This window comes from Ursus americanus, chromosome 33 (genome assembly GCF_024610735.1).
Source record: "Ursus americanus isolate L20-20 chromosome 33, mUrsAme1.1.p, whole genome shotgun sequence".
NCBI classification, from domain to species: domain Eukaryota; kingdom Metazoa; phylum Chordata; class Mammalia; order Carnivora; family Ursidae; genus Ursus; species Ursus americanus.
In genome coordinates, this window is record NC_142159.1 from 12,119,169 (window position 1) to 12,131,856 (window position 12,688).

The 12,688-nt window shown below is 43.2% G+C and overlaps 1 protein-coding gene across 1 annotated transcript in view; it reads right to left on the reverse strand.

The window, feature by feature from the left end:
* MACO1 (macoilin 1) overlaps positions 1-12,688 on the reverse strand; it is a 59,593-nt gene that overhangs the window by 8,065 nt on the left and 38,840 nt on the right. Inside the window, exons 7-9 of the mRNA XM_045782100.2 lie at positions 5,233-5,391; positions 3,714-3,896; positions 1,394-1,514 (exon numbers count right to left, since the gene is read on the reverse strand). Coding sequence (XP_045638056.1) covers positions 1,394-1,514; positions 3,714-3,896; positions 5,233-5,391 — 463 coding nt within the window. The remainder of the gene's footprint in view (positions 1-1,393; positions 1,515-3,713; positions 3,897-5,232; positions 5,392-12,688) is intronic.

Consider the following 12,688-nt stretch of genomic DNA (forward strand, 5'->3'; position numbering starts at 1 on the left):
TATTTGTTCATATCTTTTACCTATTTTTCCAAATATCTGAGCTTTACTTAACAAATTTTATGAGCTACCTACATATCAAGAATATTAATTCCTTATATTTGTTGTAATATCTGTACTCTATGCAACTGATTTTTTTTTCTTTGTGATTTCTTCCATTATTTTTGTGTAGAAAGTCTCTCCTGGTTTCAAGATCAAATTCTAGTTTAAAACCAAATGCTTTCTGCCTATATTCAACTCCATCTGAAATTTCTTTTTGTCACGGTATGAGATGAGCTGCTTTTTTTTTTTTTTTTTAAGATTTATTTATTTACTTGAGAGAGAGAAAGAGCGAGAGAGCATAAGCAGGAGGGAAAGGGAGAAGCAGACTCCCTGCTGAGCAGAGGACCAACGTGGGGCTCAATCCCAGGACCCTGGGATCATGACCTGAGCTGAAGGCAGATGTTTAACCAACTGAGTCACACAGGCGCCCCAAGAAATGAGCTTCTAATTTTATTTTTTTTTCCTAGTTATCTAACTTTACCAAAGCCTTTTTCTGACCAGTCCTCACTGTTCCCATCCATTTCTGCTGCTACTTTTACTGCACACTTTAGGCTCTGTCTCTAGGGCGTCTATCCTACTCCACTGACTTGGCCATAATTTCCTACCGGTTCCATGTGATTCAAATTACTGTAACTTCCCAGTATGCGACGTTATTTTTAAATGTCTCTTTGGAGAACCAATGCCAAATACCTGGCTAAGGTACACACCGCCCAGGAAACCGGTTGTGTCCACAGCACTGGCAGCTTTCCCCATCATACACTGCTCAGAACTGCAATCTACAAGGCTGAGAGCCATTCAGAACAGTCAATTCCCTGGCGACAGACAGAGGGTTAGGGCTAAGAAGAGGTGCAAAAGCTCCAAAGCACACTAATCTAGCCTATAACCTAAAAAAGCGAAATCAATCTACAGTAGGTCAAATTCTGGTATAAACCGTGTCAAAACACGGTCAACATTTCTGATTGTATTAGAATCTGACTAATTAAATATGACTTGAATGAGCTGGACAAGGCTAGAGCTTTTTTTGTCGTACAGAGATTTTCAGATGCAGTGGCATTTGGCCTATCATCTAAAGGCACCATCTCGAGGCACCTGGGTGGCTCAGTCCATTAAGCATCTGCCTTCGGCTCAGGTCATGATCTTGGAGTCCTGGGATTGAGCCCTGTGTTGGGCTCCCTGCTCAAGGGGGGTCTGCTTCTCCCCCTCCCTCTGTGCGCTCAGGCTCTCTCTCTCTTTCTCACATAAATAAAATAAAATCTTCAAAAAACAAAAAGGCACCATCTGCACTTTGCAATGCAGAGCACACAGCTAACACGGAAGAAGCCAAGCAGGAGAGAGTCTTCTGTGCTCCCCATACCTGAACTTTCAGCTCTAGTTCTCTGATCTGGTCTTCTTTCACCTTCATGTCCATCGTGAGCTTCTTGCCCTCTGCTTCTAATTCTCTGATCCGATTCCGTAAGGTTTCGGTGCACTCCCCCCTTTTGAAAAAGATGAGAAGGAAAGACAGGGATTTAAAAGACTAGAGGTTCACTTATGCTGCAAGATTGATATTTCTCTTATACTCCAGAGTCTGTCAGGTTTCAGTTTTTGGCTCAGTCTGCTCATTCTCTGTTCTTTGATAATTTCAACAATGATCTAAAATAATTAATTGGGTATCTAATATGAGCCAGACACCAAGTGAGGTACTTTACCCATTCTGCTTTCTTTGCAAGGGTAGGATATACTGTCCCACTTTCCAGATAAGAAAACCAAGACTACACAGATATAATGCCAGTCCACCCTCACCTAGCTGGTAGGTCACAGAACTCCAGGGATAAGAACTGAGGTGTTGCAGCTTCCCAGTGCGGCAACCTCCCCCCAGGCTGTGTGACCTGAGACAGTGCCTGTGAGCTCAGCCAGAGAGAAGTGGACGCGTACTATCTCCAGCAGAGGGCAGTGAGCTAAAGCAATGTTCACTTTGGAGGGTCTCTGCCTGGGAAAGTTCACCTTTCTTGAGTCATGAAGTCTCCAGAGCATTAGGTTGCTTCTCAGGGCTGTTAAGAAGAATAAACTAAAAAAGATGATGGCAACCGCCAGTCCAAAGCTGACGAACCGTTTAGGTTTCAGAAACAGCTGGATGGAGAAAGTAGGTGTCCTCTGCCTACCAAAAAGGAAGGTCCGGTGAGAGACTGACACCTCGAGATTTACTTGAGAATAAAAACAGCCTCTACCTAAGTGATGGCAAACGAGGACCACCTAAGGATAAGATCAAAGCAAGTAAGCTTGACTGGAAGCAAAAGGGCATCAGGGAAGAGACTGAAACCGCTGTACTGATTCTCAGGCGTAAGATACCAAACAGTATGGTTAAGGAACTGTCATAGCCTCCTCAGCGGACTTTTTTTTCAGGGTAGGAGCTGCTGGCTGAATTAAGGACAGCACAAGCCACACTGATGACTGTTCAGAAAAATCTCCTGCAAGCCTAAGAGCTTCAGAGACGTGTGCTTTTTACAGAGGTCCATGCTTACAAAGCTTTAAACGGATGAACACACAAAACCCCCACATCCTAGGCAGGCTAGTGAAGTGTCTTGTGAGTCTGTCTAGATGCTGATGGGCCAAGTGAGTTCAGCCATCTGCACTAGAGCGGCCGGGGGAGGCAGGAGCACAGAGGGGGGAAGAGTTCCCTCTGGCAATTATTTCCTTAAACGTGAAATGATGATCCGTCAGTTCTTCTACAAAAGCCAGAACCCAAAAGAAGGCTTTTAACGTGCCACATACAAAAAAGAAAAACTTAAGGAAGAATTACAGTAGAATTATATTGATAAAAATTACGATAAAAATTTAAAATAAAATCAATAATAATGTACCCTCACTCTGCAATTGTAAACCCATAACTGACTCCCACCACACAGATGGACTTCGCTAGTCAAAAAAGAAAAACAAAGAAAAGAAAGAGCCCCAAAGTGAAGTAAAAGCGCCCCACCCCCACCCCCGCCCACCAAAAGGCTCTTAAGGATCTTCCCTCCTTGCGGGAATTCAGTTTCTGGAATACTTGTATACTTTTCAATGGTATAGAAGTAGTCCCCAATTCTCAACACTCCACAAATTCAATGATATCTAATAGTGACTTATGTTTTTTGGTTTTTTTTTTCATCTTTTCCAGCTCATGTGACAGTTTACTGATATCCAACAAAGACGGGAGCAGTCAGTACAAAGGACTTGGGCGACCAAGATTTTCTTTTCTTCTATTTTAAGATAAAAACTTCAGAAACACATATACCTGAGAGTAGAGAGTAATGACAGTTCTATAAAGGAAATAAAATTCTAGACTGGACACTCTCCAAGAGTTTAGTAGTTCTTGGCCACACAGAAAGTGACCGGAAACCCTTTTAGGAGCAACGCTTTGCCTCCTGGGTGTGGGAGGCATGGTGATGCCCTCATCCCGCTCCCTAGATGAGGTTGCTGGGGGTCGAAGCTGTTACAAGACAGCGCAAGTTGCACAGATGGGGCTTAGCCAGCTCAGGAAACGGTACTTGGTGGCAACCTACTGGTGTGTGATGATTCTATTTCAGCCCTGCCCGAGGCCTCAAACTCCCATGCCGGTCTTTGTCTTGGTGCAAGGCAGGCCTACCTCGAATGAAGCACCGGGGCAGGGAGGCAGGTGCCGGGCGGGGGAAGTGGGGGGAGCGGCATGGACATACCTAGACGCGGCAGCAAATGCAACAGCCCGGGCAGCAGTAGCTTCTTCCAACTTCTTCCTTTTTTTCTCCTCCATTAATTGCTTTTCTACAAAACTTCGGGCTTCCTGCTCAGCTTTTAGCTTTTTCTCCAACTGGCTGATATTTTGTTTGTCTTTTTGCTTCATTTGCACAGCATTATGTAATCTATATGGAAACAATTGCCATACAGAGTTTTGTCATTAGAAATGCCCACTAGAAACCCTGGAGAAACATGGCTCCTCTTTTGAACGGCAAACCATAAATGTCAGCTTCCAGAGTGCCCGGGAAAAACATGTTGTCATTGTTCTTTAACAAGCCCTAGACATCAACAAACAAGCTGCCTAACCAGATACAGAATGAGACCCAGCCTTTGCTCTACTATGGTAAGCGATCTACAGAAGGCGATCCAGAAAAAAGGATAAAACAAGTTTCTATTAGAGGGAAAGACAGCTGTACAGCTAATTCTAGTTGTGCCCCAAAGCACCTTGAGAGAACTTTGGTTGATCAAAGAACTACCGATGGAACCAGGCCCACGGAAGCGGAGGTAAAGGGTGGGAGGGGGAAGGTTCTTCTTTGCCTGCATACAATTATGCTACAGCCTTTCCTTTTCCAGCTGTGAGATGTTTTCTCAAAGTATCCCAAAATAGATCCCGGACTTAGAGTCACAGGGTGCTTGATTTCAGATAGAAATTTCAGCCATATTCCCTTCCCGCCTATTACCAGCCCCAGCTTTCCACATCAGTACAAGGTGAGTTAATCTCAGTGTAACAGCGTAAGGCGAGATGCTATCAGTGCGAGAGCCATCATGTAGGTGGGTCAGAAGCAACGGAGCAGTTATGTGCTTACAATGCTCTAGCTTTTGAGTTATGTTCCTCAAGAATGTTGAAGGACTCCTCTTTCAATGGGGAAAGCCCAGAGCCTACCATAGTAAGCATTACCCCAGGCACACATTGCTGAGAGATTAAAAAAAAAAAAAGGACAGATCGATATGGAGTCAAGAAGTAATTCCAGGATGAATCAATGGGAAGCATACACAAATTCACACCGAAGAGCTGGCTTTTTGCTTGCCTCTTCAAATAAAATCAAAGTTCAATGTCATTTTTTAGTTCCAGATATCAAAGTAAATAGAGTCTATTCCTCTGGAAACTTTCATTCAAAGGAGCAGGATTTTCAAATTGTGGCAGAACGACTTTTTACTTATATTATCACAAAATTTTACTTATATTATCACAAAAGCTCAATGACTATTTTCAACTAAGAGAAGAACTTATTCAATGAAAGAAGAACAGTAATATTAATAAACCTCTGTTGTGATGAAACAAGTTTTTATGGATTTTATAACATGTTGAATATCTGGTACACTAAATATTTTAGACATTTCATTTAAACCCCCCTCTGCCAGGCCTCTTTGTCATCACTCGTCTTTTGCTCTGGCCTCTGGAAACCACAGAATCAGTGCGGCCACTCGGCTCTCGACCGAAGGCCCGCCAGGCGCACGTACTTGTTCTGCAGCAGCTCATTCTCCTGCCGGAGCTGGCCCATCTCGGAGCGGACGCCCCGCTCGGCGCTGGAGAGGGAGCTGATCTGACTGCGGAGCTCCTGTTCCACTTGTCTGCTGGCCTGCAGGTCAGCCTTTAACTTTTTAATGTCTTGTTCCAGCCTAGGAGAAGGAGAAATGTGCATTTTCATCAGGGAAAGGACACCCACAGGGCTCTGTGGGAGACCCTGGCTGAAGGCCCAGACGCCCCGTGGGGTGGGGTGGGGGGCAGAAGACCCCTCTGGCAGCTCCTGCCAATACCATGGCTCCCATCTTCCCATCTGCAACTGGCTTTTCACTGTGTGCTTCTTTCTGCCTGGATCCCCACCCCTTCCCACTGCCAGAGAATAACCTGATTTCCTCCACATGTTGGAGCACTGACAGCCGAGGTGCTTGTGAATTCCTGAGCGGCTAATAGGAGGAGGGAAAGGCAGAGAGATGGTAGCTGAAGGCTTGGATCCCCCACACACACACACACACACACACACACACACACACACACACACACACACACACGAATTTCCTATGCCCCCCAGCAGGGGAGATGTACTGGTAATGGCCAGCCCATGCCCCACTGGCTCTGAGATACTCTGATACAAGAGAATCTACAGTCTCAGATTCCCTTCCACCGTGGGCCCGGAGAAGAGCGTCTAAGGCAACCTCTGAAACTGCTAGCATCCTTGCTACATGATATTCACACTTCTAGTGACTGTGACGGAAGAGCTCATTGGACTCAACAACAGAGCAAACGGGAACAAATGACATGCTCTGAGAATCGTAAGAACACTCCCTCTGTGAACTGAAGCCTATTTTTCTCCTCCGTTCCTTAACCTCTGTTCCATCTATTTTCTTTTAATACAGTAACAGCTTCATTTTACACAATATGTTCTGGGGAACGATTATATGAGCAGGTAGGACTGAAAAGTGTCCAAAAAAAAGTATAAAATCCAGACTCTCTGCATGAGAGGGCTTTATAATTTCACTAGAGGCCAACAAATGACGACTTAAAGTGGTGAGACAGTAGCACAAGGAAGGCCGGATTAACGACACGTGAGAAGGAATAACAGTATCTAATACTTAATGAGAACTCATGTGCCACACACTGTTCCATTGGCTTTAATGGTATGAACTCATTTCGTCGGCACAACTGTGGGCCAAGGACAATCTGTTATTCCCATTCGTACAGATGAAGGGGTCTAGATTCAGGAAAGGCTCCAGCCCCGGGTGACACAGGCTGCAGAGCTCGCTCTCTCCTCCAGCTGGCTGAGCGGGGGATGGGGAGAAGTGCCACAGGACTTCTGAGGAGAGAAGGTGGGAATTAGGTTGGGCCTCAAAGGCTGGGCAGGATTTGAAGAAGAAGGGGAGGAGGGGACAGTCTAAACAAGGGGAAAACATGCTCAAAAGCTCAAAAGTAAGGACAGCCATAGACATTTGGGCACGGAACAATCAGCCTGGCCTCTGAGGAAGCTGACAAACTAACAGGCAGGCAAAGGTCAGTCTGCTCTGGTGAGACCCTTATGCATGTCGCGAATCCAACATACCAACAGAACCGAGATTTCTGGAGGGCAGTGGTGGCCTCTCCTTGGAACTGCCAGCCCCACAGACGTAAGTCCTTACAGACATGTTTTATTAAGCACCAAGTCCCCAGGGCCCACCACAGTGAACAACACTTACTAAATATATGTTGCCTGGCCTCCCTTGGAAAACCAAAGAGTGGCTTTATTTACTTATCTATCTTTAGGCAACTGAAACAAAATCTCAAAAACGAAAAATCATAACACATCAATGGCCATTTCCCAGGCACCGTGGCCTGTCCCCCTGTCCAGTGCCCAGGAACAGACACAAGACCCGGTATTCCAGAAGCACTGCCACGTTTCCTGACACAGCTCACTCCCCAGGGAAGGGTCACACGCCGACACCACGCCACACTTTCCCTATTGCCAGGGTTATTCCAGTTGGACGTACTCCCAGAACTGCCCTAAACAATTACAGACCGGCATTTCTACCATCCCCACACCGTCCCTCGTTCACCTGAAGTAACCCATGGGATACTTTCCAAAACAGGTCGATGCTATCAGGTTATCCCTGTTTAAGAAGTTTGGCTGAAAAACGTGTTAGGTTATTTATCTTTCTGGAGAAGTCGACTTCAGTCTGAGGACTGCATTTTTCGTAGAAAGGGTGAGTTTTAAGATGAGAATAGGGGCTTAGCATGGTTTCCTAACGGGGCTTAGGACCAGGATTCTAGATTCAGCTCTGGTGCCAAGTCCGTGACCCTGGGCAGGGCATAGAACCTTCCAGGACTCAGTTTCCCCACTGTAGGCTAATGACCTCTAAAGTTCCTCCCAGCTCAGTGTAGGGTTTCTAGGCCTGACACACTTACTGCTGGCTGCTGATCTGCCTCTCCAGATTAGCAACCTAGGAATCAAGTTCCAGGAATCAAGCCCGGGAATCAAGTTCCACGCAACCAGCTGACTGGGGCAAAGCACTGCCACAGTTGGAAATGGAAGAAAAGTGAAATCTGCGGAGGCTAGAGGTCAATAATTTTGCAGTTATTATTTTGCATCTTTAATCTATAAGGGCCAATTTCCCTACCCTCAACTAAGAATAATGACAATATTCTGAATGAAACTTTAGAGGTCCTCGAAAAATGTAAAAACTCAAAGACTTAATGCAATTATGAGAACAAAAAGTACAAAATATCTTGAGTGTAACTTCTGGAGACCGCAGAACCCTGAACAAAAATATATTTTCTTATGTAGAATTATGAAATTTTGTCAAAGACAATATAACAAACATAGGACGAAGTGGTTACCAGGGTTATGAAAATTCGTAAGATTTCTGCCCTTTCGTGAATGTGTGTTATACTTCAATAAAAAGCTTATTTTTAAAATAAACTAACCTAATTTCACAAGACAGAAGTAAAATTAAAATGCTTCAGGATTTTCATAACTGCCATGAATTTTGTAAGACTCTGAATTACTGTTCTCCAAGCAGCTGCGGCAACCCTGTGAGCTAACACCAGCATTCCCAGTTGAAGAAACACCGATCTGGGGGAACACTGCATGTGACACACAAGGTAACTTCAAGTGCTAAGTGGAAAACTCTCAGGAATTATAAAAACGTATAAGCAGCAACAATGCATTGTCTCTCAGAGAAAGCATTAATTTAACCTTGCATGTTCACTACACTTTAAATCTTTACTGAGGTAGGTGCCAAAATGATTTATAATCCCTTATTAGATCTATTTTTAATTGCAAAAGTGACACCCAGTCCAGGTTAAACACTGCATGCAACAACAGAAAAGTAAAAATACAGAATAAAAATGTCAGTAATTCTTAATCCTCTCATCCAGACAGAAGCACTCACTATTCACATTGGGTTTACTTCTTTCTGTTCTGCATGTGTCTTCTTTCTCTTTCTTCATACATGTCAGTATTTTTTAATATTGGTGAGAAAGTACCACACATGCAGTTTGCATATCGTACGCACCTTTCCACACCATCGGAAATTGTTCTGTTTTGGTTTGCTTTTGTTTTGTTTTCTTAAGTAGGCTCCACGCCCAATGTGGGGCTTCAACTCACGACCCTGAGATCAAGAGCCACGTGCTCTACCAACTGAGCCAGCCAGGCGCCCCTAGAAAATTTTCATAAACAATTTAATTGCTGCATAATATTCCACTGTATGGATGCACTATACAATCCTATTTTCTAAGCTATACTTCAATTTTTGCATATGCTCAACAGAAAAATGTACACAAGTTTTAAAAAAGAATTACGGGAATTAGTAAATTGAATTGAACCAAGACAGTCAAAGGGCCAGGGACATTTATTAGACAAATAACTACTACTTGTCTTAATGGTATACTTAACCCTTCGGTGCCAAAGGTCAATACTTCCTAGATAAAATGCAGATATATAATTTACTGGTTTGAAGCACCAAGAAGTACTGATTAAATGGTGTTAGAGGTTAATGCAAAATCTTCAAACATATTCATGGGATTTTATTAAAATGTCAATAGCTGTAATCTGATTTAGAAGCAAGTGGTCAGGAAGAAAATGAGGCAGAAGTAACAGTTTATAACCCTTAAAACCGATTACTGTAAATAGGGATCAAAAGGAAGGAGGAAAGAAAATGCATCCACAAGCTCAGACCCCTTTTATCAGAGCTAAATCCTACTCTCTTCCCTACACAAAAGATTAAGATATAAAAGGGAACTTTACTCAAGAAGAACTGCAATCTCATCCCCAAAAAAGAAAAGAAAAGAAAAGAAAAGAAAAGAAAAGAAAAGAAAAGAAAAGAAAAGAAAAGAAAAAAGAATTTGGGCCAAACAGATCTTAACAAACTTGGTAAGGCTCAGGCAGGAAGTAAATGCACTTCCTGCTTGCCCAACTCCTGCAGCACCGGTTTTCACCCTTACAAAGTCTGCCCAATGCTGTCACCACTTGGGATTCAGACAGGGCCCCTGGCAAAGCTAGAGCCTGTGTGCCTAATAAATATGTCCCCTAGTGCCCAATGATACAATCCAAGGTTCTAACCAACCCAAAATGTTACCTATTAGGTCCAGACACCTTTCCTAGCCACTTGTATTAATAATTTTAAAAGACAGCACCCAACTTGTAACCTGTGAAGTGACCTCTGACCCCCCAGCAGACTACCTCACTCATAGCCCGAGGTGGGGTCATTCAGAGCAGCCCTCCTTCAGGGCGTCACTCCCACCAGCAAGCAGCCTTCAAAGCCCAATGAACGGCCAAGGTGAGGATCCCTCTTACCTGCTCCAAACCCAAAATCTATCTCATCTTCTCCCTCATCCCACTCAACTAGGATAAGCTATCATATGAATGTTTGATAATTATTTAATATTAAGAGGAAAGATTTACATTTTAATAAGGGGTAATCTCCTAGCTGACCAAAAGAATGAAGCTTAAACAGTAGTCTTCAAGGCGGGCTAAGTAGGAAAAATATTTCTGAGCATCTAAAAGTACATACACCTGGTAGTAAAACTACAGGATTCAAGTGTCAGCTTTTAGTTGAAAGGGGTATTGTTTTTAAGTATCTGAAAAGGTAGGGAGATATTTGTATCTAAATGTTTGTAATCTTTATCTTCTGTGAATTACTTGAATTACAGCCCACAGTACTACGATTTCATTGAAGGTGTAAAAGTCTCCAATGGGTACTGCCAATAACTTCAGGGTTTTATAAACCCTGAGGCTTTATGAGGCTTGACTGACAGCTCAGAGAACTTTAAGGCTTTGGGGTAGTAAATTTCCCTAGGAAGTTAAGCCCTGCAAAAAAGAAGGAGATCTTTTTTTCAGCCAGGACTTCACCTAGAGATGACTAGATTCCCCAAATACTCTATGAGTCACACTCTATACCCACTCCAGAAAACTACCTAAGTGTATATTTCTAGGGCTGCTGGTTTGACCCCGTGAACCCATCAGAAAGATGAGAAGCCTCGGCTCTGCTGGTTATCTCTGAACCCTAAAGAGCTACTGACAGAGAGGCTCTAGGCTCTGCAAGACAACACAGAACTGGAAACAACAAGCGTCAGCAAGGATATGGAGAAAAGGGAACCCTCATGCACTGTTGCTGGGAATGTAAACTGGTGCAGCGACTCTGGAAAACAGTATGGAGGCTCCTCAAAAAACCAACAACAGAAGTACCATAGGATCCAGTAATTCCACTTCGGGTATTCATCTAAAGAGAACGAAAACGCTAATTTGAAAAGATAAACGCACCCTATGTTTACTGCAGTGTTATTAACAACAGCCAAGCTATGGAAGCAATCTAAATGTCTATCGATAGATGAAAGGATAAAGATATACACAATGGAATACTAATCAGCCATAAAAAAAGACATTCATCCACCTTGCCATTCTCGACAACATGGATAGACCTAGAAGGTATTATTCTAAGTGCAATAAGCCAGAGAAAGACAAATACCATATGATTTCACTTATATGTGGAATCTAAGAAAAACAAATGAACAAACAAAAAACAACAAAAAAGAGAAACAGATTCATAATATAGAGAACAAACTGGTGGTTGCCAAAGGGGAGAAGGAGGGTGAAATAGGTGAAGGGGATTAAGAGGTACACGCTTCCAGTTATAAAATAAATAAGTCGCGGGGATAAAAAGTATAGCATAGGGAATATACTCAATAATATCACAGCACACTTATCACAGTGAGCATTTCATAATGTATATAATTGTTGAATCACTATGTAGCGCACCTGAGATTAGTGTCAACTATACTTTAATTAAAAAAAAAAATACAACTTGGGACGCCTGGGTGGCTCAGTCGTTCAGTGTCTGCCTTCAGCTCAGGTCATGATCCCAGGGTCTTGGGATCGAGTCCCACATCGGGCTCTCTGCTCAGCATGGAGTCTGCTTCTCCCTCTTACTCTCCCTCTAGTTTCTCCCTTTCTCTCTCTCTAATAAATAAATAAATAAATAAAATCTTATAAAAAATACAACTTACAATGCTGCTTGCTCTGTAAGAAAAGGGGCTTTGGAAGAAAAGGAGCTTTGGGAGATCGTCTCCAAATTATACAGCCAAGTGACCGAAAGATGGATGCTTCTAACAAACCCGTCGCACCACCCAAAATTACCTACTCCTTGTTTCCAGACATCTTCTGACTTTAATTATACCACCCCGTGGGGGAGGAATGGCCTCCAATTTTCAAATCCCACTCTTCAAGGCCCAGTTAAAAAATAAAAACAAAAATTAAACACACTCTCCACCATGAGGTGCTGATCTCTGGGGCCCAAAGTTCTCTCTCCCTCTGAAATCTGAAAGCCCTTACTATTGGTGCTTCTTGTTTGGCACTAAACCACGGCCCTGGGCTGTTTTTTAATTTGTTTTGGTTTTTAATCTTTTCCTGTGTATGTATCTTATTTCTTCAAACACTATACATTCTTTGAAGCTAGGGATTGACTGTGCTAATAAAATCAGAAGCTGGAACTGTATTTCTGAAGTTTCTTTCAATCCTTATAGGCCACTGTCTCTAACCCTCACTCTTTGTTCATCTCCCCAGTGCTAAAATAGGTCACGTCTACCTACAGCAGCCTGTCAGATTCTCAGTTCAATAGTGGCTGAAGGAGACAGGGTTAATGGGTGTCTGCTTATCATGAAGGCAGGTGTACATGAAAAGAATGAATGAAGAGCAACTGCTTCACCTTGGTAAGGACCTAATTCCATTAGGAGATCCCCTGGTATACATTAATCATATAAGACAAGACTTGTTTAGGACCACGCAGCTGTCTATGCAGAACATCGAGCTCATCATTAAAGTTCTATCCCCAGAAGAAATAGTGTTTACCCTCTCCATCAACTTCTTCCCCTCCCCCTTTCCAGGTCATTTCCACTGGCAGGACAGGCAGCACGGGGCATGCACATAAAAACCGGAATGCACTTCATCCT